This window comes from Pinus tabuliformis, chromosome X (assembly GCF_031772625.1).
Source record: "Pinus tabuliformis cultivar Carrire ecotype Pingquan chromosome X, CPIR1, whole genome shotgun sequence".
In the NCBI taxonomy this organism is placed as follows: Eukaryota; Viridiplantae; Streptophyta; class Pinopsida; order Pinales; family Pinaceae; genus Pinus; species Pinus tabuliformis.
Window position 1 is genome coordinate 1,114,126,754 of NC_142308.1, and position 25,741 is coordinate 1,114,152,494.

Here is a 25,741-nt window from a genome sequence, read left to right on the forward strand (position 1 = left end):
ATTAGGCAGGCAAATTCAGTTTCCAACAATATATAGGGATCATGCTCTTATAACTAGTATGTTAAATGTTGTTGAACCCTCTAATTATAAAGAAGCAAGTCAATATAGTGAATGGAGGGCGGTCATGGAAGAGGAATATGACTCGATACTTAAAAACAAAACTTGGGATCTAGTTGAACTACCTAAAGGCAAACAACCCATAGGTTGCAAATGGTTATACACGCCTAAATTTAAAGCAGATGGGAGTATAGACAAATATAAAGCTAGGTTGGTTGCAAAGGGGTACTCGCAAAAGAAGGCATAGACTATGAGGAAACCTTCACATCATCAATGAAAGGTTATTTCTCCTTATATTTCTATGAGACTTTTGATGGATTGTACATGGTCTATATGGTTGTACTTTCATGAGTATTTTTGTCCCTATTATGATGGATATGTATGTGTTTTATGACAGTAACCATGTATGGCTTCCTTCATGTTTTTACTTGTAATTGAATGATAAATGTATCTATGACCTAATGGATGGAATGGTAATTAATGTGTTGAGGCATCAATGGTTCTTAGCGATTCTAAGAAAAGTATGAGACCCCTATGCTCAGAACTGTTAACTACACCTATAAATTACATATTTGCAATATGTTTGACGAAATGCTTGTCGTGTCTAGTAGGGGTCCAATCAAGGTGTTGAGAAATTATTTTCTTTAGCACCGTCATTTCCATGTTAATTTATTGATATGAAGAGATGGTCCAATTCTGGGCAGGGCTTGGCCTTTGGGCCTGAAAAAGTGGCTCAAATCCCGGAGTCACTGGCATAACACTAACTGTTTAGGTCTCTAGTCGCTGGCAGGGAAGCCTGTGAGAGAAAATTTGAGTTGTTGGTCACACTCATGCCTATAGCATGGCAACGACTGAGCCTCAAACAGCCAAAAAGCTCAATGGGACCCCTAGACAAGTTGTCTAAAATATTGGATTGGTTCCTGAGGGTCCTATAGCTGATAATTAATGTTTGTATGGTGTGTTTCCGTCGATTCCACTTCCTTAACATGACTTGGGAGGTCGAATCATATCATAGTGGCCTCTCGTCGCATGTTTACCCCGGCTGGCCGATTTCTTAGGTAGATGTGGGAGGAGGGTGTTACATTTGATTCTAGTGAGACAGTTTGAATTGTTTTGTTAAACAAATTGATAGTGTGTTTGGGGATGGCTGGGAAATTTTGATGCTGGTGTCATGCCATTGTTTTGATAGTTTGGATTAGTCAATATAAACTTGTAAAAAACATTAACTCACAATCAATCTCAATTTGACGCAACTTGAAGTTGAGTGCAGTGAAGTGAAGTTTTCCTTCAAATAAGTTGCAGTTATGTATTTTTCAATAATATTGGAAATAATGCATTGATGGTAAGCACAAAAAGTTTCAAGTAAGAAAATGCAATTTAATGTGCATGCATCATGGATTTTAGTTGACGAGGAACGAATTAAGTCGAACCAATGATGGAAAATAAAAATGTTCAACGAATTGCATACGTGGCTGTTAAATGAAATGTAGCATGACATGGAGATGAATATGAAACGAGTGAGATGGGGTGTAACAACCCTAGTGAAAATTCCATGTAATAAAAGTTAACAAAGAAAAAAATAATAACCACAGTTGATGGGACACTTATTACAAGTTGAATGTTGGGCAAGCCATCTTAGTGTGGGTGTTAATTTGGTTTATTATGCCTAAGGAAATTGGCAAAGGCAATGACTAAGGCTTTGGAAAGGCAAAATGGCATTTTTGGCTCATTTATTTATGAAAATAATGGAAGTTAGGAGAAAAGGAAGGTGAAAGGTCACATGTTGCATGTGAGGAGGATATTGAAGAAAAATAATGGAGAATGAAGAAAATAGAGGCCTTATTGATAAAAAGGCTTTTGAGGTTCAGTTTGTAGCCTTTTGTCAATTCAGTTTTGGAGCTCTCTCATTATTCTCTCTCTCTCTCTCTCTCTCTCTCACTCTTGGATGCCCTGGTTGGTTCTTTTATTTTGAGTCCCACATTCATACTTGGAATATGGAATGGGGGTGAATGGCTAAAGAGAGATTTGGGTAAACCATTCTATGGCCGAGTGGAACATGGTAGTCCCATCCCAGGTTGGATTTTGCATTCATTAATAATAGGTTCTCTCTTGATATCTTATGTATAAATGTACTGGTTTATATGTGGATTTTATGGCTGATGTATCTTTGATATTTCTGTTGTTATTATGTTAGTTATAAGCATGTATTATGACAGTGATGATGTATGGATTTACTCATGTTTTGATTTGCAAATGAATGAACAATGTATCTATGACCTAATAGATAGTAATGGAGCTAATGATATAAGGGAACATTGATTCTTAGAGATTCTCAGATAAGTATGAGCCTCCCATGCTTAAATATGTTGTTTACACCTGTAGATTACATATTTGTGATATGTTTGACGAAATACCTGTCATGGCTAGTAGGGGTCTAGTCAAACCCTTATTCAAGTAATTGCATTTGTATCAACATTACCTTGTTATCTTTTTGTTATGAAGGTTTCATTTAATTCTGGGCAGTGACCTGGGCTCTACGCCTGAAAAAGTGGCTCAAATCTCAGGGAGGTTGGCACAACACTGAGAAAAATATTCCCTGGACACTTGCATGCCATGTTGTGGGAGCGTCTAGAGCCCTCTAGACATAGGCGTTCCCATAAACTTAGTGGGACAGAAGGGGATGGTTGCTGGAAAGGTTGGGATGGTTCCTGGGAGTCCTGATGCTGGTGTGGAAGGTCTGTATGTTGTGTTTCCATCGATTGCACTTCCTTAAGGTCACATAGGAGGTTGAATCCCATCATAGTAGCCTCTCGTCACATGTTTACTCTAGTTGGTCGGTTACTTGGGTAGATGTGGGAGGAGGGTGTTACATGGGGTTTGAAGAATCCAAACATCCGACGACAACCTTTCTCATAGGCGTGGGTGAAAATAGTGGTGAATGACATGTGTATGGCTGCAAATGGTGCAGAAACGACCCTGAACAGAGAAATTGTGCAGAATATTTGGAATGTGGACATGTGTCACATTTAATAGTGTGGACATATGTCACATGATAAACAAAAGCTTGGCATGACCATTTTGAAAAATGGAACACCTTTGGTGTAAAAAATATTTTTAACATTTAAAATTATGATTTCAAAATATTAGAGATAAAATATCCAGAGTTTACTACTTTATATACCACATAAAGGTGAATATATCAAAATGGAATCTAGTGAATAAATATTTGCAATAAAATACATGATCAATGAGATTTTAAATAACCTCTAGATTCCAAAAATAATATTATAAGCTACCGAGATACTGACCTGTTATAAGTCTAGATATCAATGATCAACATAATTACTCCTCATCAAATTCATCACTACTACTAGACATGGGATCATCAACAAGAGCTACATAAACATCATTTGACTCAGAGTCCCAGGACTCAGACTCCCTCTACAATGGTAGTAGTAGAAGTAAGAATAAAACTAGACCTAACAAAAGCATCAATTGGTACACTTGCATAACTAGTGTTTCCCATTGGTTGTTTTCCTTTTGATTCACCTACTAGTTCTAGTTCCATTAGCACTACTAGAACTGTGTTGGGATCAACCCCCAACCCCAAATGACATGTATGAGGCAAACAAGAGGGGAGGTATAATTTTATAAGCTTGGAGGGAAACAATGCTTAGGTTCACAAAAAGCCACTCACAACCACCCTAAATCCTTCTGTGTGGGTCTACAACCTTACACGTGCAAGTTGTCAATCACTTGGATGGGTTATGATGGAATTGACATGTTCATGTTAGTTTGGTACTAAAAAAATGAGTTCAAGGCCAATTCGATACCAAACCAGGATCATTAGCCAAGTTAACCTCTAAGCCTAATGAATCAACCGATTTGATCTGATAGTAGTTCAACTCGATCTACTTTTAAAACCATGATGATATCTCTACGTTTAATTATACAAAGTTAGAAAATGATAAGAATTAAAATACAAAATACATGAAATTACACATTTTTTTAAAATATTAGTTTCCAATAATTTAAAATATTATGAAATAAAAAAATTGTGATATTATATTCTTTGTAATTATTAGTTATTTATATTATTTAGTGGGTGATATTTCTATTCATATAACACATTAATATTATATTAAAAAATTTACAGATATGTGGAGTCCTCTGTCCATTAGACATATATTTAACTTTTATATATATATATATATATATATATATATATTTATTTATTTATTTATTGGAGATTCTATTTAACTTTTATATATATATATATATATATATATATATATATTTATTTATTTATTTATTTATTGGAGATTCTAATTTTGAATAAATGTATTTAGATTTGTTTTAAATGGAGATTTATTAAAGTTGGATCAAAACTTTTTAATTTGTAAATTTTCTAATAATTTAATTTCATGTTATATATTAATTTCTTTGTGTAACATCCCCCAACATAAAAAAAAAGAGTTACAATGTATAACTTTGTTTTATCTGACTATGACAACATAATGGTAATAACTTCATTTGAACCTTTCGTTAAAATCAATGATCATGCTTAAACGATGTTATGGCTCTGAAGTTATTTTAGTTAGACTTAGCCTTGGTTCCCAGAACTCCGATATATGAAATCCGCTATGTAGTAGTTATGGTCCCTTAAGTACATTTATGGCTTACATGCTCACTTTTTTTTTATATTTAAATTAACCCTACCATATTGCATCCAATAACCTAGTCATCGATGGACTCCTCCAAAATTCTCTCAAAGTCCAACTGGAAAACACTAATGAGGACTTAGGGTTGATGTGATGCTTGCAAAATGTCTTGATCATCATCGTCAATATTTTTTAGGGTTAGATCAGATGATCTGGGGGAAGGCATGGCTTAAGGAGTAACCGCCTTCTCCCCCCTTCACCGCATCGTAGAATCATTTGCAATGATTCCTTGAATTCATCTAGCTTTTCCAACTGCAACATCAAACCCCCGTCCAAGTTGACTACTAACTTACACCTGCTGGTAAGTATGGTAGTGTATTTACGACAATTCTTACTGCCTCTTCTTTTAACTTAATTGTTGTTTATACAACGTGATAGTGCCTATTGTCTTGTTTTTTCTTAGAATCAATACGCTAGGTTTGAACGAGTCTCCTCCAAGGATGGTAATGTTCACATTGTTTCCTATTTCCCATTTTTCTTTTTTAGAAACCCTAGCTTTTCGGAGGATGGAGCTCTGCAAATATTCACTACAGAGATTAGGTAGCACATGTACTAAGAGAGTTTATTGCTATACTGTTGAATTTCTTCGTCATCCTCGTTAATAGTTACGACTCATTTGCAACTCAACCCTTATTTTTTTCAGGCGCAAGAACCGTTCTGTCAAATTGTGGAGAGGAATCTCCTCTCGATAAAAGCCCAAAAAACTTGAACTAGTTTTAGTTGCAATTTACATGGAACTTTGATGATAATTATTCTAATGTTTCTGCATCCTTAGTTTTCCTTGCAGGGTTTACAAAGTTTTGACCTCCATCGAATATTTAACAGGTACAATTCTTATTGTTTCTTTATAAAGAACTATCAATTAAATGGTTCTTCCTTTTTAAATTGATTATTTGACTAACCAGATTTCCCCTACAATTGCAGGTTTGTTGAGAATGAATTCCACCCAATGCAAATATTTTGACTTTCTTCTGAAAATATCTCAAGTTCCCTGCTAACTTACTCCTTGTGTCACATGTCTCATTGTCCACCAAACCCTATCAAGATTTCCGTCCAAGCTTGTTGTGTAGCAACGCTTTTCTTTTCTCTGTAATGAAAACTTTGGGGTTAAATGCTAAAAGAATTTTAGTTTATTTGGTCATGGAATTCCCAGTTCTTGGGGTTCGTCAGTTAAACTGTGTCCCTTATGTAATTATCGTCATTTCGGTTCATGACCTTATGGCCTTATAAGTAGTTTTATTTTTGTTTGATATATAGTACGATCAATATTGAGCAATATAGAAGAATGGAGGGACTATTTATTGGGTTAAACCCCCTTTTGACTGTTTAAAAATAGAAATGATATTTTTTATTTTATTTTAAATGTTGCATCTGTACCATGATGATTTGTTATTCTGTTTCTCTATACTTCTGGGCTATATTCAACCACTGAGTTATTTAGTGTCCATTTTTTTCTTGTTTAGTTGCCTTCTATAAAAAGGCTACTCACAATATTTTTCTTATATATATATATATATATATATAATTTAATTATACTAGGTTAGTTTTAATGATTCCTTTGTATACAACTAGCCAGTCGACGTTCATCCAATCATATGTTTTACTGTTGCTACTGGGTCATAATAGTTATTAATATAATTTTATGTTATGGGTTCTCGTAAATAGCTATTTTAGTTTTTTTTTTTTTAATTTTAAAAGGTTCTGGATGAAATTTAATGCAATTCCATTTCAGGTTGTTTAACTCTTGCATCTTGCTTCCTACTAATCTCCATTTATTTTGTTCTGATAGTAACATTTCCTTCCCTGTTATAGAATATTATAAAGCTATTGATGCACTAACACTATACATTGAAGTATTCATACTTTGTTTGTATTCTTCAATTACTTATATATAACAGTTCCTTATTTATCCAGATTAGAGTGAGGGACTGTTCTAGGCTAATTAGTCCCAACTGGTTACAACCTGGAACCAACCTTGTTGAAATGATACACACAATATGGCATAAAGTAAATAAAATTCCAATTGCCATCCATACCACATAATTCATTTAGGGAATACATTCTAGAATACGAACAAGAACATTCACACATTTTACAAGAAAATAATACTTCCAAATAATAGAATTAGCATTTATGTTTTACTAATTGCTGGAACCAACCACAAAGTCACCAGAAAAGAGAGTGTTCCACCCAACCAATGAGTATGATATCCATTACCAAAACTCCCCCTGATCTGGTTTATCTTCCAAACAGTTATCTGATCAGTGAGCGTAACAGGCCCAACCCTTGACATGATCTAACCCCACCAGGTCCAGTCTTAGGGCAAACCAAGCACACATGCCTCAATATGGATTCCACTAGCCAACCAGCTCAAGAATCCATCTCTTCGCAGCGTCTTGCCTACCTTCAACAATGTCTTATTACAAGTTCACAAGCTTACAACTTTATTCTCCTTAATTGGACCTCGTTCCACTAAGTACTAAGCCTTTAAGGTTGCCTCAGGTTTTCTCCCCTCTCACCCTCTTGGCCTCCTTGTCCCAACTAAGATTATTTATCTCTAGGAGAGGATAATTGTTTTCTAACTGCCAGGTAAGTGAAACTTCTCATTTATCATTCTTTCCCATAGTTTCTGGCTGACCATAGTTAATATTATTTATAAAAATAAAACAACATTTATCATTCATGTTTGGCCTTTCACATGGCCCACAATTTTACCAAATATTTTGGGGTAAAACAAAATATTTATAGCTTTTTACCAAGGGGTGTTTGATCTTCCCCCCCCAAGCGAAACACCATCCTCAGTGTTTTCATTCATCCTCAAAGTAGGTTGGAATATGTCTTGAACATATAATCTTCATCTTTCTAGGTAGCTCTTTCCAGCATAAGTGCTTCCATTGCACTTAACCTGGGTACTGCTTTCTTCTATAGAAAATTTTTCTCTCTGATCGAGAATGCACAGAGCCAAGATTACTCCTTTCATTTCGCCCTACATCCACCATCATTAGGGTCATTAGTCTCATCAATCATTATTTAAGAAACATGTATATCTATATATAATATTATCAAATTTTATTTCATTCACCATTAGTTATTATTTACATACCCGACAAGGTTCACTAGTATGCATCACAACCCTACAAGGGTTAATTGCCTACATTCAATGAGAGTTAGCAGCATCAATATATCTCATCAACAATAGTAGTTAATATTTTTTCTTACCCAATGACTACACCAATTGCTAAGGACTCCATCATGTGGTTCCACTATAATTTTAGATCATGAAAGTACTAATCTTCTTTGGACTTTTCATAATTCATTTTCTATTCTCTGTCCTTTATGATAGGTTGCAACTAATGTATAATTTGTCATACTAGGTAGCATTACTATGCTTTTAGTTTAATTCCAAATGTTATATATAAATAAGGGTTTATGATAACCTTCTCTTCCTGTTATGTTCAAGGCAACTATATTGCTGTCTACTTTTCCAAGTAAACTTAGTTATGAAATTTCTCTCTTTAGCATTAACTATTTCACACTCATCATGTTATTATAATATAGTTATTTTCTTATAGGGCGGATCACATTTCATTCATCAACATATTATTTAATATAATTGACAAGTAAACTCCGGTGATGTGCTAATAAGATATGTTTTTTTCCTAACAAAGGAATTAACTAATTTTCTTATTAGACTGCCCCACAACAATCATACTTATTATTGTTATACTTTTTTTTAAATATTAAGGAAGTTTTCCTTACCATGTCCCTATAATGTCTTGCAACCAAGCTCCCAAGATTTTAACATGCATCAATATTTCCACCATCTCAGATTTATAAAGCTTGAGTATTCCACTTTGACACTAAAATAAATGTTGATCCTCAAGTGTTACACTTCCTTCCAAGAATTTTCATGCTACTACTCCAATCAACTTAAATATCTCCTAGTATAAAACTTTTATAAAAGAAACTTAGCCATTCAAATTGGTTCTAGCCTTTCATAATGCATTTCCACAAGATTCTTATACACGTGAAGCCATATAACTTGATGCTGACATTGATCGCCAATATTTCCCTTAGAAAATTTTTGAATATTACATAGCTTCATTGCATCTTAGCAAGCATTCACGGAGCCTTCAACACTACCCCTTGAGTCCCCAAAAGTCACACTGGACATTATCACAGTTGTGATGACATCTTGTAAGAGAGTAATAGGGAAATCCAAACTTCTAGGTATGACCAAAAAGAAAAAAAGATCACAAGAAATTGAGTTAGACATGGTATGATTTTCAACATAAACAAATTTCTAGATATTGTTGAGGCAAAGTTAAGAGCCTACTCATCATTAGTATCCTAGTCACTGTGCATTTTCACATTAATACATGCATGGGAAATATATATACTAGACAAGCCACACTACCATATCTAGGCATTTGATATTGTAAGATAATAAACTTGTCGAAACCCATAAGATTAGTTTTAAGCATCCCCTCATATGTTTTGTTCTCCTGCAATTCACATCAGGGCAACAAAATCCTTAGAGTATTTAATATACTCATCCATTGTCATGTGAATATTATCAAGCATATTTCCTATGTTGTCCTTTTCAAGCCTATGCTATATTCCAAAACTTTAAAGAGAAAGCATTAAACCAACAATGACGAGGTTAAGATTTTTTCTTTGTAGCTTATAATTGCTTTATTCGGCCTTGACTTATATATATGTTTTCTATAGTTTTGCTAAATTTCTCATGGAATCCGGCCTACATCTATCCTTGTTTATCCTGTTGTACCAACTCAAGTCAATTTTTTGATTATAGGAAGCACAATTAACAATTATTTTTTAGTTATCGGAAGCACAATTAGCAATTATTTCGATTTCAATTAGAGTTAACCTTTATTATTATGAGGCCGTTATTAATTAACCAATTAGCAAATCATTTCATGATTGGTTATTAATTAACCAATTTTCATGCATGAGTTAATTATTAGCTGATTAATCAATTGGTGAGAGAGAGAGAGAGAGAGAGAGAGAGAGAGATAAAGAGAGAGAGAAGGGGAAGAGATAGAGAGGGAAAGGAAGAGGGAGATATAGATAGATATGGGGAGAGAGAGAGAGCATGGGATATGTTTAGGGGGTTGAGATAGAGAGAAAAATAAAGAGAGATGGAGGGAGGTATAAATATAAATGACAAGGGGAGAGAGGAAAGAAGAGAAAGATAGAGAAAGTTAGAGAGATGCAGATAAAGTGAGATGGGGGAAAGAGGGAGGGGAAGAGAGAGAAGGAGAGGAGGAGGGAGATTGACACATAGTGCAAGGTGGAGAGAGAGGGAAGAAGAAAGATTCTCACAGAGACAAATATAGACATAGAAGTTCGATCTATAAATTCATGAGTATTTGAGAGAGAGAGAGAGAGAGAGAGAGAGAGAGAGAGAGAGAAGGGGAAGAGATAGAGAGGGAAAGGAAGAGGGAGATATAGATAGATATGGGGGGAGAGAGAGAGCATGGGATATGTTTATGGTGTTGAGATAGAGAGACAAATAAAGAGATATGGAGGAAGGTATAAACAGGGGGAGAGAGGAAAGAAGAGAAAGATAGAGAAATTTAGAGAGATGCAGATAGAGTGAGACGGGGGAAAGAGGGAGGGGAAGAGAGAGAAGGAGAGGAGGAGGGAGATTGACACATAGTGGAAGGTGGAGAGAGAGGGAGGAAGAAAGATTCTCACAGAGACAAATATAGACATAGAAGTTCGATCTAGAAATTCATGAATATTTTAGATTTTCACTAAAACGGATGTCTTGATTTCAATGTAGTTGTTGATTTCTAATCCTATTTGATCACAATCACTATATGCATTGATTTCAGTGTCGATGTTGATTTCTATTCCTATTTGATTGCTTGCACAGGATGCATTGGTTTCAGTGTAGATATTGATTTCTAATCCTATTTGATCGCTTGCACTAGATGCATTGATTTCAGTGTAGATGTCGATTTCTAATCATATTTAATACCTTACACTAGATGCATTGATTTCAGCATAGATGTTGATTTCTACTCATACTTGGCTGCTTGCATTATATGCATTGGTTTTAGTGTAGATATTGATTTATAACCCTATTTGATTGCTTGCACTAGATGCATTGATTTCAATTTAGATGTTGATTTCTAATCCTATTTGATTGTTTGCACTAGATGCATTGATTTTAGTGTAGATGTTGATTTTTTATTTTATGCAACAAGATGTATGATGTACATTAATTTTAAAGTAATTAGATTAATATTGTGCATTGATTCCAGTGTAAGCACATCTCTACCTCCTCCATATCTCTATCTCTCATTGTCTCTCCTTCTATATCTCTTTATGTCAGCCCCTAGACATACAAACTCTCTCTATATATATATCTATATCTCTCCCCCCCTCCTTTCCCCTCCCTCCCTCTCTCTTCCCCTTCTCTCGATGTCTAACATTTCTTTCTCCATATCCATATCTCTTCCTCCCACCCTCGCTGTCTTTGCCTCTCTCTTCTTACCTCTCCCCCCATCTATATCTCTATCTCCCCTTGTCTCTCCTTCTCACCCCCAAAACATACACACTATGTCTCAGTGTAAGCACATAAAAATTATTCAACCATACATACAATATTTGAATTTTCATCCTAAATAAAATGTTTTCTTACTTGAATTTATAGTTGGGTACATTCTTATTATTCCCATTTTCCATCATTCAACATTGTTAATTACTTTGCATTCAAATGCGGTAATAGAAAATAACTACCATTGAAAATTATTTGGGGTTTAACAGTCCATAAGTCACAATGATTGAATTTGGAGAAAACTACTATTAATAGCAGAGACAAGGTATGTTGTTTACTATGGAAAAAAATAGTTTCAGATTGATTGCAATGAAGATTGTTTGTAATTGACTATATTCTTAGTATTCACATTTTCTATCTATCAAAATTGTTACATTGACACTTTGCACTCAAAATTTGTATTTCATCATTTTTCATTATTCAAGTTACTAAGAGTCTCTCTCATCTCAATGAACTGAGGTAACTAAGAAAATTTTAAATTAAATTGACCAAATTAATATTAGACATATTTATCAAAACAATTAGATGTTGAGCAAATTTTGTATGACCGCACACGACTGAAACCAGCCTAGATCCATCTTAACACTGTATCTATCAAGCGCTGAGAGGGATTAAATCTCTCGAGGTGTAAATCTTTCCTCAAGTTTTGCACTAAAAAAAGGTTAGATCCATCTTAACATCGGATCTATCAAGTGCCGAGAGGGATCAAATCTCTCGAGGTGCAAACCTTTTCTCAAGTTTTGCACTCAAAAAATATGGTTGCACCTCGAGAGATTTGATCATTATCGGCGCTTGATAGATCCAGTGTTAAGATGGATCTAGGCTAGTAATATTGAAGTTCTAAATAAATATATATAATTAAACTATAAAAATAGTAAAAATAAGTAAAGTTAACAAAAAGTAAAAATGAATGAAATAAGAAAGAGTTAAATTAAGAGAAATATTAAATTAAGTAAAACTTAAAATAAAGAAATAAAAGTTGCATGTTAACACATGGAATGTGTGCATGCGGACTCTTTACATTGTTTGGTATATTTAATGGATGATGAGGAAGATGAGATTCATTATTCCTTCATCCATTGTCTTGGGAGAAAAATGTTGTAAGACAAAGGATTCCCTAGCAGAAGTACGTTGATTGAGGGCTTGAGAGTGGCCAGTTGTAGAAATATTATGTGCAGTTGAGCCGACAGTTGGGTGGGGAGTCATTCCCAGAATCTTTGTTGCGGTTAGCAGAATTCAAGGAGCATTCAACTCCAAAAGCACAAGTAAGGAATATCGTCGACACAGGTAAGTCGTCTCTACTCTGGTTATTTTGAAAATTCTATGTTAATTAGTGAAATAATTGTGTGTTTATTATTAATCATATAGATTGTTAATTTTGAAATTGTTACATATGGTATCATAGTGAAGCTACAACCTTTGAAACCTATAAACCCTAACATGCATGTCTAATTTTATTAAAACATATTATATAAATTAAATTATTAATCTAAAAATATTTTTAACACGTATTAACAATATTGTACCATGTGTAACAATATTATGCTCTCTATTTTAATTTATTTCGAATTTATATTCTCGTTAGAAATCATTAGGTTTTTATTATTATGACTTTCTGACACTTGGAAATTCATGAATTTTTTTTAATGGCATATCGTCAGCGCTCATGTCTCGTGAGTCACTTGTGTCGATTCTTTTTCTTACCTCTTGGAAACTTGTTGAAACCACTTTCCCACCTTGAAAGTACAATTGGATTATTTATGAAACATTAAAAGAAACAAAATTCGTAATAAAATATTATGAGGATAAGGAAACCACATTCAAATTGTATAGTGTTAGTTTTTGGCATGACCAATGGCGTAATACTTTAAAAGATACCTTTTAAAATATTTCCTAAAATATATTGTTTTTATTTTAAAAATCATCTTTTTTTTAAGCGACTAGTCAACAAAAAGAGAACTAACGATGAGAATGAAAAAGATGTATACTAGCAATTGTCCCAAAAGGTACAAAGAGAGGCCGATAGGATTATTAAATTGGAATTTTTGAATTTTTCTAGAAGAGTTAATTGGTTAGTGGAAAACCTTGTTTTCTTGCACTGGATCATTGCACAATTACTTTTCTTTAGATGTTTTGTTTATATCTATATTACAAGGAACACATTTAATGTCTTATTTCATTTCTGCTATCCTTACTAATATCTTTTCCGTGCTTTTTCTTGATCAATTTGATGAGATATTCCATTATCCTTTAGTCAAAGTCCTCCTATGCATATTAGTGTACATCCTGGTAAGTTCAAAGCTCGAAAGCCAACCAAAAAAGTCAATGATAACCACCGTGCATGTATTCAAATTTGTAATGTAAAACTGCCAGACAGAGTTCAGACAGATTACCTCCAAGACGGGTATCACCATTTGTAGCCAAAACCTCAAAAACTCCGTTGTCAATAGTCAAAATACTAACATCAAACGTGCCACCGCCAAGATCAAAAACAACAATATTTTTCTCTCCACCCTTCTTGTCCAAGCCATAAGCTATTGCTAAGGAAAAATATTTACAAAGCTAATAGTGAAACTGTACTTGCAGAGTGATAGTTATACGTGATACAGAATCAAAGTTCTACATCATAAAAATTATGAAAAGCAAACCAAACTGCAAAAGGCCTGAGACCCAGTACTATGAAAACCAACCAGATCGATACAACCTGAGACCAAGTACTCTGAATACCAACCAGATCGATACAACCTTTTGTATGAGCTGAATATCCATGTATAAGCAATGAAACAATAAAGCAAGAACTTTCAGACAAGGTTGCAATTTTTCTTATAAAAATATCTCCCACTGCAACGAGTTCATAACAGAAATTTAATGTCACGCCCCTGCAATAATAAATTGAGAGGTATGTGGTAAAAACGATACCCCTCATGATTTTTAATTTCTCATTATTAAACATATACAATACAATTAAATCTGGTACAACCTGCCCCATACAATGAAACTCTCTTCAACTAAAATTGATATGTTATCCATCAAATTTCTACAATCTACAGACAAGTGAATCTTTCACAAAATTCTGCAGTTGCATTCACAAGTACACCCTCTAGTTATCCACAGAAACTTCCTAGCTCCTGAGCTCTGGGTAGTTACTATATTCATGGATAATATTTAGCTTCAGAATAAGTGGCAGGACATACCTGAGTTTAATCTGGCCTCAATCATTTGGGATATCTAATTTGTTTTCTAGTTTATAACAAGGGAAACCTCAACACCTGCCATACCAGACAAGTAGGAGCCAAAAACAGTAGTCGGAGTTGTTAGAATGCCTTAGTGTTCCATTTAAAGAATTAAAGGCTCATTGAAGGCATTCGAGGTCGTTGGTCTATGTGGGTGGTCGATGTATGCATACAAATTAATCCCAATTCAACAACTCCATTTTAACAAGTCGGTGTGCTATGCAAAAACACTGAAACCCAATAAAGAAATCCACAAAAGACCAAGCTAAATCACCATAATGAAATGTTAAAACTTGAAGCCTAAAAAAATACCAAAGTACTTTATTCAAATTCGTAGCACCAACATGCCTGATTCTATATATAAACTTAGCCCAGATGAACAGAGTTGTCCATAGCCTCAAGTAGTAGAAGAAACTGCAAATTTGCCAAACCTAGAATCTCCCTACAAAACTCTTATTCCTAAAGAGAAAACCAGACTTAACCAAAATCTACGCAAAAAATGTTAACCAAACACAATCAAATGTGTGAGCATGTAAAGTCAACACAACAACTAAGGTGAAAATTTTGCAAAACAGTGAAATCAAAATATTGATAGTGATCATATACCCATACGGTAACGAATACAAATGAATAACAACTCATTCCAGAAATCTTCAATCTAGAGCAACCCAACGAGTAAATTTTTGTTTCCATCACAACCCAATACAGGAATAAGCATAATTTTGTGATTTTTTCCTTTCACGTTTTACTGAAATAAGTTCAAATCAATGTATGAGGCATTCAATCTTCTACATAAACTTTGAATTTTTCCATCATTTTCGATTGTGAATTATGATCATGCATTCATAATGATTATATGTTACGCTCATGTATTCATTTAAACTTGAAATTAGATTAGTTATATAACATGGCAACAGTTGGTTTATTTTAATTCGAATTTTCCCGTCAGTGTTTTTATTTAACATGATAGGTATTGAGTAATATTATGTAAAAGATGTCCATTATATTATTATGCATCAAATCTCTATTTGAGTTTATAAAGTAATGGAAAAGCCAATTTTAATACAGAAAATATTAAAATAAGTAGGGAAAAACCAACTGCAATACAGAAAATACTAAAATTATATTATTATGCATCAAATCTCTATTTAAGTTTATAACTTAGAATACTTAACTCACTTAAGTTATAAGAAAATACTAAAATGAAGTAATGGAAAAGCCAATTCTAATACATAAAATTCTAAAATAAGTATGGAAAAACCAACTGTAATACAGAAAATACTAAAATGAAGTATGGAAAAACCAACTCTAATACAAAATATTTGACAAATACGTTCAAATAACTGAGGAAATATGTCAATAACCGTCTCTTCTTGTACTGCAAAAACGCATAATTGCAATTCAACCCCAAACCAAATTGATACAGAATGTATATCTCAATAAACTGCCATCCCCTCTAACTGTGGAAACATGAAGCAAAAGAGCCCTCGTTTAATCCCAAATCCACCTGATTTATTTCTGCATCAGTCAACTGAAATTCAGATATCTACCTGATTTGCTTTACATAAGTCGACTCAAATTCCCAAATCCAGTCAACTCAAATTCCCAAATCCACCTGATTTAACTTGAGAAGTTGAGGCAGAGGAATTGCAATCTGGGCAAAGAAATTCAAAAAATCTTGTAAAAGCAGTGTTTGAATCAGGTTCTTGATGGTGGAAATGGATTCAGCACCATCAAAAAATGTCTAAGACACCTAAAATTTTAAAGTTTAACAACACTATAACTTGGATTTACAAGGACATTTTCACTTCAGCAACGTCTGATTAAACTTGAATTTATGCAAAATAAAACAGCTTGTAAAACCTTAACCGATACCACAATCGTGCATACCAGTAACAGTTAAAAGGATGTCCTTATTGTAGGCAGTACAGAGATTACATTGAAAACACAAATTCTATCGTTGTAAAAAATGCTCCAAAACAATAAAATAGAAACAGAAGACGTGTGAGAGTCTACAAAAATAACTGAAACTCGTTACCATCGCTAATAAAACCGCTGTCATCAGTAACCCTCTTCAAAGCAGAAAAATCGAAGTCTACCCTCTTCCGGGACCTTAGAGGTTTGCTTTTGCTTTTCACAGATATATATAGTGGTTCATGGAAGCAAGATCAAAAGGAAGTCTTAAACGACAAAGTAAGAGGGACTTTGTAAACCCTCCTTATAACATTAAGAGATTTCTGTAAGCTCTCCAACATATCGAGCATAAAAAATCTGCAACAAAAGGTCTAGGGCTTCATCAATGATCAATGCTTCAAAGTTATAAACGACTCTATGTAGAAGAATTATAAAAGAGCTAAATTACAGATGCAGGGTTTTTGGAACTCTCAAAGATGAAGGTGCAAATATTGTTAAATCCACTGGTAAGAATTCCTCAACCTGCAAAGAACACAACAATGATGAGCAAATGAAATTGCAAAAATAAATTGAGAGTAATTATCAAATGCCAAAGAAGAGGGAAATGGAGCAAATCAAAGGTCTGATTCCCTCAAAGAAAAACGCTGCAACCCCATTTGCAAATGGTAAGGCCTTCGGACATTTCAATGCGCAAAAAACCGAACCCTTCTTTTTCCAGCTCATAATTCAGAAAAATACTCAACTTCTTCCATTTTAATACACAAAATCTTTTAATACACAAAATCAAGACATATAACAAATGAACACCATATAGCCCTAACCTGTTGATTTGAAATACATGAGTCTTCCAGATCGATGGTAGTCTTCCACTGAAATTATAAGTTCAAATAAATGTTTGAGGCATTCAATCTTCTACATAAACTCACAAACAAACCATACAAAAAGTTGAAATGTGAAGGATCTAAGATTTTTACCTTTCAGAGGACATTTTCACTTCAGGAACCTCTCATTAAACTTGAACCCTTCTTTTTCCAGCTCATAATTCAGAAAAATACTCAACTTCTTCCATTTTAATACACAAAATCTTTTAATACACAAAATCAAGACATATAACAAATGAAAACCATATAGCCCTAACCTGTTGATTCGAAATACATGAGTCTTCCAGATCGATGGTAGTCTTCCACTGAAATTATAAGTTCAAATAAATGTTTGAGGCATTCAATCTTCTACATAAACTCACAAACAAACCATACAAAAAGTTGAAACGTGAAGGATCTAAGATTTTTAGCTTTCAGAGGACATTTTCACTTCAGGAACCTCTCATTAAACTTGAATTTATCAATAAGGTAAAAAATTGTTGGCTAAATTTTTCCAAACCATTAGCGAGATCTAAACAAGGAAGACAGGGAAGTCACTTTAAATGTAAAAGTCAATATTTAATTGCACACATAATCTCATGCCAACTGAATCGAGATATTTAATTGCACTACTAGTTTTCCAGAAGATTTGTGTTTGTTGTTTTCAGGTTTTTCAAGAAGTACCCCCAATATCGATGAAGGGCTACAACAACATCTAAGTTTTGGTTCCAAAATCGTCGTGCACAAATGAAGGTATCCAAAACAAAAAGTCACACAGAAATATGTCTTTTTCTTTCTCTTTGATTTCACTAATCTACTAACTCTTGGAATGGCCGGGTTCATCAAGATCAACATGATAATGCAACACTGAGGGGGAAACAAAAGAATGGAAATCAAGAACCGATCTATCAAAGAAGCTTTGGCGAACTGAACCTGTTACAATTGTGGAGGACCTACAGAGATGCCTTTTGAGGAGCGAAAACTGCGGCTGGAGAACGCACAATTAAAAAATGAGGTTTGTTTCCAGTTCCACTACCCCTCAAATTTAATTTGTTGGCCTTGAAATGTTAATATTGAAGGGGAATTTGGTAATTCAACTGATGCATTTCAAGTTTCAAACTATTTCATTCATTCAAAAACTTTATTGTTTTAGGGTACTAATATGAAGTTGGCGTGCCCTTTTCAAATTTTTCATTGTCATTAGTAATTAGTTTTTTTTCATCATGCTAAAATGAAATTGATCCTGCTAAGCACTCAAGCAGCCTCCTCCCAGCTAGTGTCGCATGACATTGTTTTCAATCAATCCCTACAGTGATAATTTTACTTTAAAAAGGTGCTTTTGGTTTGTTAGCTGTCCAATTTTATTATAATGTGTTAGTGGGTGATATACTACTTTTGTGTGTTTGAGAAATTGGACAAATAATAGTGTTTCCATTTCTTGATTGTGTAGCCAGAGAGATTTTTTCACAAATTGTGTGGGAGACTATTCCCATAAATGGCATCACTTTTTATGAGTTTCACACTTGATAGCTCAGGTGTTAACAATCTTGATAGCATGCATTTAACTATAAATCTCACTTCTGATTTCTAGCAACATGGGATTTCAAGTGGGATCAACAAATCCTCTACAGCAGGACCTGCCATTACAACCATGAAGGAGTTCATCAAAATTGATCGAATGGAACACACTCTCTAGCTCTCAAGTTCCATGACCATAACATAAACACTAAAAGATTAAGAATATTTTCGTGAATTTCGGAGAGTCCTTGGCCCAAAACTGGTGGGGTACAGAACCAAGCAAACAAACATGTTGGCATTGTATCTCCACCAAATCCATGTTATTCATAAGCATGGTGCCAACATGTATGCTTGCCTCAGTCGGTATCCCAATAGTTTTGGGCCAATGACCCTTGGGACTTGACGAAAATAATCATCATGGTTGAGTGTTTCCTTTATCCCATCATTAGGACTTGAGATATATAAGCGGTTTCATTTAAGCAATTTTGATGAGTTATTTCATGGATGCCATGGTAAGTCGAGTTCTAAAGGATTTGTTGATCCCTCTTAGAATTTATGCTCGACCTGTAACATTGACAGCAAAAATCCCATACAGGAAATCAAAAGTGGGATTTATAATGGAATGTCCATTACCAAGCTCATTGGTGCCAAACCTACTAGCTCTTAGACTCAGAGAAACATCATGTGAAGGAGAAAGTGATGTCATTCTGATTCCCTCAAAGAAAAACGCTGCAACCGCATTTGCAAATGGTAAGGCCTTCGGACATTTCAGTGCGCAAAAAACCGAACCCTTATTTTTCCAGCTCATAATTCAGAAAAATATTCAACTTCTTAACCATTAGTTAATCCTGCTCAAAACGTAGCCATACTGTCCCTGGAAAAATCCGGGCAGGAAATTACAGAGGAGACACAGGCAAAACTGAGATAAAAAAAAAACAATTTATAATCATTTTTTCAATATTAAACAAGAAATGCGTAATAGGAAAGAAGAAAGAAGAAGATAAATAGGAAAGAAAATTGGAAAAGGAATAAGAGCACTAAAGAAAAGGAATTGCAAGGGGCTCCGACACAAAAAAAAAGAAGCCAAAAAAATCCAATGCTCATTCCGGAAGAAAACGAGATTGCAGAACGCTGGTGATCAAACCCTACGAGCTCTCCCACAAATTCATCTCTACAGGAGCTGCCGAGATCCTTGCTTTGTAGCCAATTTGTAAATATTGGAAAGATTTTACACCCAACCTCCCTGAATTCCATAGGGGTTTCAAGGGTGTTTTCGGCATAGTGCTTGTCTAAATATTCTGCAATTTCATCAGAGTCTTGGATCCATGTTTCCCATCTCTAAACCCTGCGCTTGTGTTTATACCTGTTAACATTTTTTATGTTGCCGATTTATTTAACATAGGATGAAAAAAGGCTCACAGGACCAATCAGTTAACTAACAGAACTCAACCACGAGCAATAAACTTCTGAAAATAACCACCCTAAACCAAAAAACCAAAAATTTCAATAAGCCTATCAGACAACAAAATCCTTTTGCAGTATCGGGTAATAACTCTAGAATTCAAAACCCTCTCTTTCAATGACAATCTTGACCAGTACCCTAGAAATATAACAGGAGACCACTCAGATACAAAGAGAGGAAATAACACATAGAGGCCATTATAATATAGATGTATTCTCCTAACAAAATGCAAATTCATATTGTTTGCAGACTGCATGGGAGTTGAAAATGTTCTCACCTAAGTTGAAGATATGGTGCACTTATTAGACAAGACCTTATATTATGCTCTTATTGAAGACAAAACAAAAATCATAGAAATTCTGAGATAAAGACACAAAGGAGGAAGGGTGAGGGGTGGAAATCAAGTCTTTGCGTCATTAACTGATAATGACAACCTCACTCTAAAAGCAATCATAACTCCTGATTATATCTTCCTGACCTTATTCTATGTTTCTCATGCTTATTCTCTATTTTAGGTGCATACTCCTGCAAGATAGACCGTTGAAAATACAATATAGGTATCCTACAAGAAACATGAGAAATAGAAAATGAACATATCAGATCCCTGGGTAGGGGTTTGTGATTGGATATTAAGATTTCAAACAAGAAACTAGCTGCAGGTCCCAGTTTGCAACTTTGCATTCTCAGGAGTAACAATTCGAACAAGACAGACGACCAGAAGCATTTAGAGCATCAATAGCAGTGTCAGTCAGTCTGCAGCATATGATTACAAGGTCCTGTTCAGTCATAGCCATCATGGGAAATCGTAGCATCCACCCTCCAAAAACAAGAAACATAGATCAGGAGGCAAATTTTTGAGCTTCTAGATTAGAGGGGAGAGTTTCCAATTTTCCAAAAAGGACTCAGGACATGCCGGGAGATTTGATCCTAAACATATGGGATAAACAGTGCAGTTGTAAGAAATTTAATTAACAGAGACATTGCAGAGTGGGCTAAATAATGCTTCATAAGGAATGGGGCTACAGAAATCCACTCTATACCAAACCTGTGAAAGAGAGAAAAACAGTACAACATAGAAGAGGAGTACTAATGTAGAAAAAAATCCCAAACTGGCATATGCCACTGTAGAGATAGCTTGTAGTTGTAACATTGCATAGATAAATACCACAAGCCAAAAAATAGCCTACAGGACATAATACCAAAACTTTTAGGGGATATTACCATGATGTTAGTAATGAAGTGAGTGTATTATCTTTTCTCACAAAAACCACCCCTGTAGCCAGTGATGTTAGTACCAAAGTGAGTTTGGGTAATGCCTGAAACCATCCTGTCTCACAAAAACCACCACCATAGCCAGAGATGGCCACAAGGCATGACCTCCATGTTATGATTGTTATGCATGTGGGAATACTCACAAAACACAACACCTAACATTAATGACAAAAACAGTACACACTTGACAAGAAAGGTATTAATGTGGAATGAAATCCCAAATAGGGATCTGCCATTGTAGTAATAGCCTATAACATCAGATAGATAACAGCTACAAGCCAAATACCACCTCCAAAGCATGACACAAAACTTTCCAGATGTTAGAACTGGAGAAAGTGAGAATGCTATCACATCAAGATTCAATACAGGGATCAATACCCTAAAGCTAACTTTGGGATGGACAGAGCTTTTGGAAACTTAATCATTTCAAAAAGAAACAAAGATATATATTCAAGGAACTTAGAAAAAACGCAGATCATACCAAATCTGAGATGTCAACTAAACCTATGCACTAGTCATAATTTTAAAGAAAGGGAGAGGGATGGGCATACAGAAGTAGAAGAAGAAGTTATTTATTTCAAAAGCCCCAGAGGCAAACAAAGTCCCAAGGCAAAAGACTGTATGGTTCTTACCCGGGAAATGCTTGCCAACTATTGTCAAGATCCTACGACCCGCTTTGTCTTTACCCTCCACCTTCAACACCTGAAGATCTTCAAGATCAGAATAATCATCTTCCACAAGGGGGACTTGAGAAGATATGAGTGGTGAATCACATTCATGCCAATATTGTTGGCTTCCGCTTTTTCGTAACGACCCACAATTCACAGCAACCATGTTAGAGGCCATTGCAACTATACAGGTAATAAATCCTTGGGATTCTCTACAAGAACGCCACCCACGACCTTTAGTAGCATATAAAGCAGACTGCAATATCCATTGTTATAGATATGGAAAAAATTTGGGCCAGAGCCTAGAGGAACCAAGAGCAGGGGAAACTCAACAATCAAAGAAACGAGCACGCTCTTTGAATACCTTGGTTGCCATGAATTTATGATGGTGACGCAGAAGGGGATACCTATCACCAAGCTTATCCATTATCCGAATTCACTTCAAAATGTGAAGAGCTCCTGCATGAAGCTGCTATTGATGAACAATTTCAGTGCCTGATAAAGAACAAATGACTAAAATGACCAAAGGAGAGAGTCGTGTGCGATCAGATTTGAGTTCTGGCAGCTTTGGAGATGAGGAAATCTGTAGCCAGATCTACATCGCTGAATCTTGCGAAACAATAATCCTGGAACTCCGGCGTAAATGGTAACAACTCACTGTAAAATCGGGTGCAGAAACCACGTGTCAAGACGACATTGCAGAACTCCCGGTTGTGCTTCCGACGCCACGTGTCAGCATGAGGAACAAAGGGACGACGAAAGTCCCTTTCAAAGGAAGGCCTATCGGCCTAAATATGTAAAGAAAACTATTTGCACGTAGCTTGTGAAATACTTATATTCAAAACCCAAAGTTACGGGCAAGTTAAAACATAAATTTACGAGCAAGATAAAATTTAAATGTCGGTTGGGACGTTGTTTTTATTACTGACAGTATGATCTAAATGATTTGGCTGTTTATCCAGATTCACCGGATGCTTTTTATTTGGATTGATCCGATCAATGAAAATAAAATAAAATAACGAATGACAAAAAAAATAGCGTAAAGTAGAAGTGGCTGTTACGGAATGCTCGAAGCCCTAGAAAATATTCTCCATAACCGTCTTCAGTTAGACGTCGGATACATAACTTCGAAAACCGATACTAATTATTCACAAATATAAATTTTGTTTGATGTTGTTGTGTTGCTTCTTCCACTCCCAATTTTTTTTGGAGTTGTTTTTAGTGCGACATTTTGGAGATTCCGTTGACGGAATTTGGCAGAAAAAATTGAGGTTAAATCTTGATTTGTATTATTTAAAATGGTTTTTTAACTGCATATTTAGACTCCACCCTGAAAAACCCCTGGGACGATTTGATTGTGTAGAAATTAGCTATCAAACTTGCGATTTCAATAAATTGCTACCAGATTTTGACCGGAAAAACCCATCAGAAAAGCTTCCAAAAAGTCTCTTTAAAGACAACTCCATTTTTTTTTTTAGTCCTCATTAGGTCTACATGTTATTTTCTTCTCCATCTTCTTATAATAACGAAAAAAATATACTTCAAATATACCGGTGAGAAATGAAAGAAACGTATCTGAAAAAAAAAGTAGTTAATTAATGTATTATAAGGCATTATGAGGCTCACTACCTATGATTTAGTTAGCAGGTTTTTACTCTCACTACCTATGATTTAATAAAGGGGGCTGGTAGGTTTTGATCACACAACCTAACCATCGTCACGTAATACATTCTCCACAATACCCTTTACAAGGAGCCCACGACATTGTCTCATATGTAATTGTGTTTTTTTTTTCATTAATGTCACTCATGGGCAGTTCGGGGATGAATTTCTTTAATAAAATCTCATTTCTAACAATTCTGGAGTGAGATTCAAAAAATAGAAACTCATGTCTAGCATCTCAAGTATAACTTTCCAAAATATTAAATCACCTTGCATCAATTGGTAATCAAGTATACTCGAAGGAAAGTCACTTAACTTATCAATAATCAATCTTAATAGTTCACTCTTGACTTAATCATCAATATTATCGATATTATTATTAGACTATGATGTTATTATTAAAAGGAATTACAAGTCACCTTCATCTCATCAATCAATTCACACCTCTCTCCTTGATGATTCTCATAGCTCTATGTAAGTCTCTCTCTCTTTTAATAATACATTACACTCTCTTTTATGTGCTCATTAAAGAATGTCATATTCCTCTTAGACTCATTAAAGACATGTCATAAAATATTCCTCTTACACTCTCTTTAATGCATATGTTGCACTCTCCTTAAATAAGGCATGCATACCTCTCCTTAATGGCATAAGTTACACTCCTCTAAATGGAATACAAGGAATGCATATTGCTCATCCTTTATGAAAAGAATTTGTTTCTCCTCCTATATATATGTCTCATGTATTTTCACTTGAGGAAGGGAGGTGCATTGTGAGTTGGAGAGATTTGAAGAATATTGTGAGAGGGAGAGAATTGAAGAACAGCTAAATGCTAATCTAAATTACTAAGTAGCTATACCCAATGAAGTTGAACATGAGTGGTATTGAGAAGAAGTGAAATTTATATTCCTCTACTTGCCTTGTATATCTCTCTACTGCTATATTTTCGTATTGTTTGTGAGCTTATACAACTCAAGGGTTCCAAGGGGAGAATTTCTTCCTGGATATGGTTGGGTGGAAGATCGGATGGTTAAAATGAGTTGGTTAAGGAATTAGAGATGGATCATACTCTCAGTGATTGGAGTTGAATATCTCATCACGTATAATTTTAATTTTCCTAAAATTGTAGTATAAAATTAACATTAAAGAAAAAGTAGAAATTTAAATTGTTGTAAGCATATAATTTTGGTTTAAGCTTATGTTATCTGAAATATTATTGGCTAGTTTAAAATGAAGACTAAAAGTAATCTATATGTATGGATGTTTAGATCTAAAGATTGGAATTATTATTGGTGTAGTTTATGGTACTAACCTTGGTATTGTAGCATTTGAGAAAGCAAAGCCAAATATTGTTGAAGGTAATTGCAATAAATAATTTCCAAAGGACTTGGGTAAGAGTTTCATGAGTTATGCTTTTGTTTCATTTTAATTGGAATAGGTAACTAGAGACATGTTTTAAAAATGGTTTCACGATATGTTGCAAAGTGTTTGGAAATATCTGTGAATGAGAAATGATATTATTTTTATTATTTATGCAAATGATTATGCATGAATAGGTGCTAACTTACAACCTACGGGGGACGTAATGAAATTGACTCATACCCAACATATACCTGTAGGAATCAACCCTTAAAATAAAAATGAAAAATAATGACAACCAAGAGTTTCAAGGAAAATAATTGAGGTAATTTTTAGTCATTATGTTCTTACAATCCTTGCAAATGTAGATAACAAATAAGGATACATAATGCATTAATATAATCATCACTAGTTAACTCTTATTTT

General features: G+C 34.6%; 1 protein-coding gene across 10 annotated transcripts; it reads right to left on the reverse strand.

Annotated features, from left to right (window-relative positions):
* Window positions 1-16,096: 16,096 nt before the first annotated feature.
* LOC149143714 (uncharacterized) lies at window positions 16,097-22,907 on the reverse strand. Of its 10 annotated transcripts, XR_016264142.1 has the most exons (5): window positions 22,259-22,907; window positions 17,653-17,700; window positions 17,336-17,383; window positions 16,639-16,871; window positions 16,097-16,254 (listed from the first exon to the last, which is right to left on the reverse strand). XR_016264142.1 is itself a non-coding variant. In XM_089447058.1 (4 exons), exons 1-4 carry the CDS (start codon window positions 22,470-22,472, stop codon window positions 16,819-16,821), a joined length of 363 nt encoding a protein of 120 aa, XP_089303184.1. In that variant the 5' UTR covers window positions 22,473-22,907; the 3' UTR covers window positions 16,612-16,818. The 10 variants fall into 10 exon arrangements, 8 of the variants coding, with proteins under 8 accessions (XP_089303190.1, XP_089303184.1, XP_089303186.1 ...); XM_089447058.1 differs by lacking the exon at window positions 16,097-16,254 and having other exon boundaries at window positions 16,612-16,871; XM_089447060.1 differs by lacking the exon at window positions 16,097-16,254 and having other exon boundaries at window positions 16,612-17,036; window positions 22,259-22,904.
* Window positions 22,908-25,741: the final 2,834 nt, after the last annotated feature.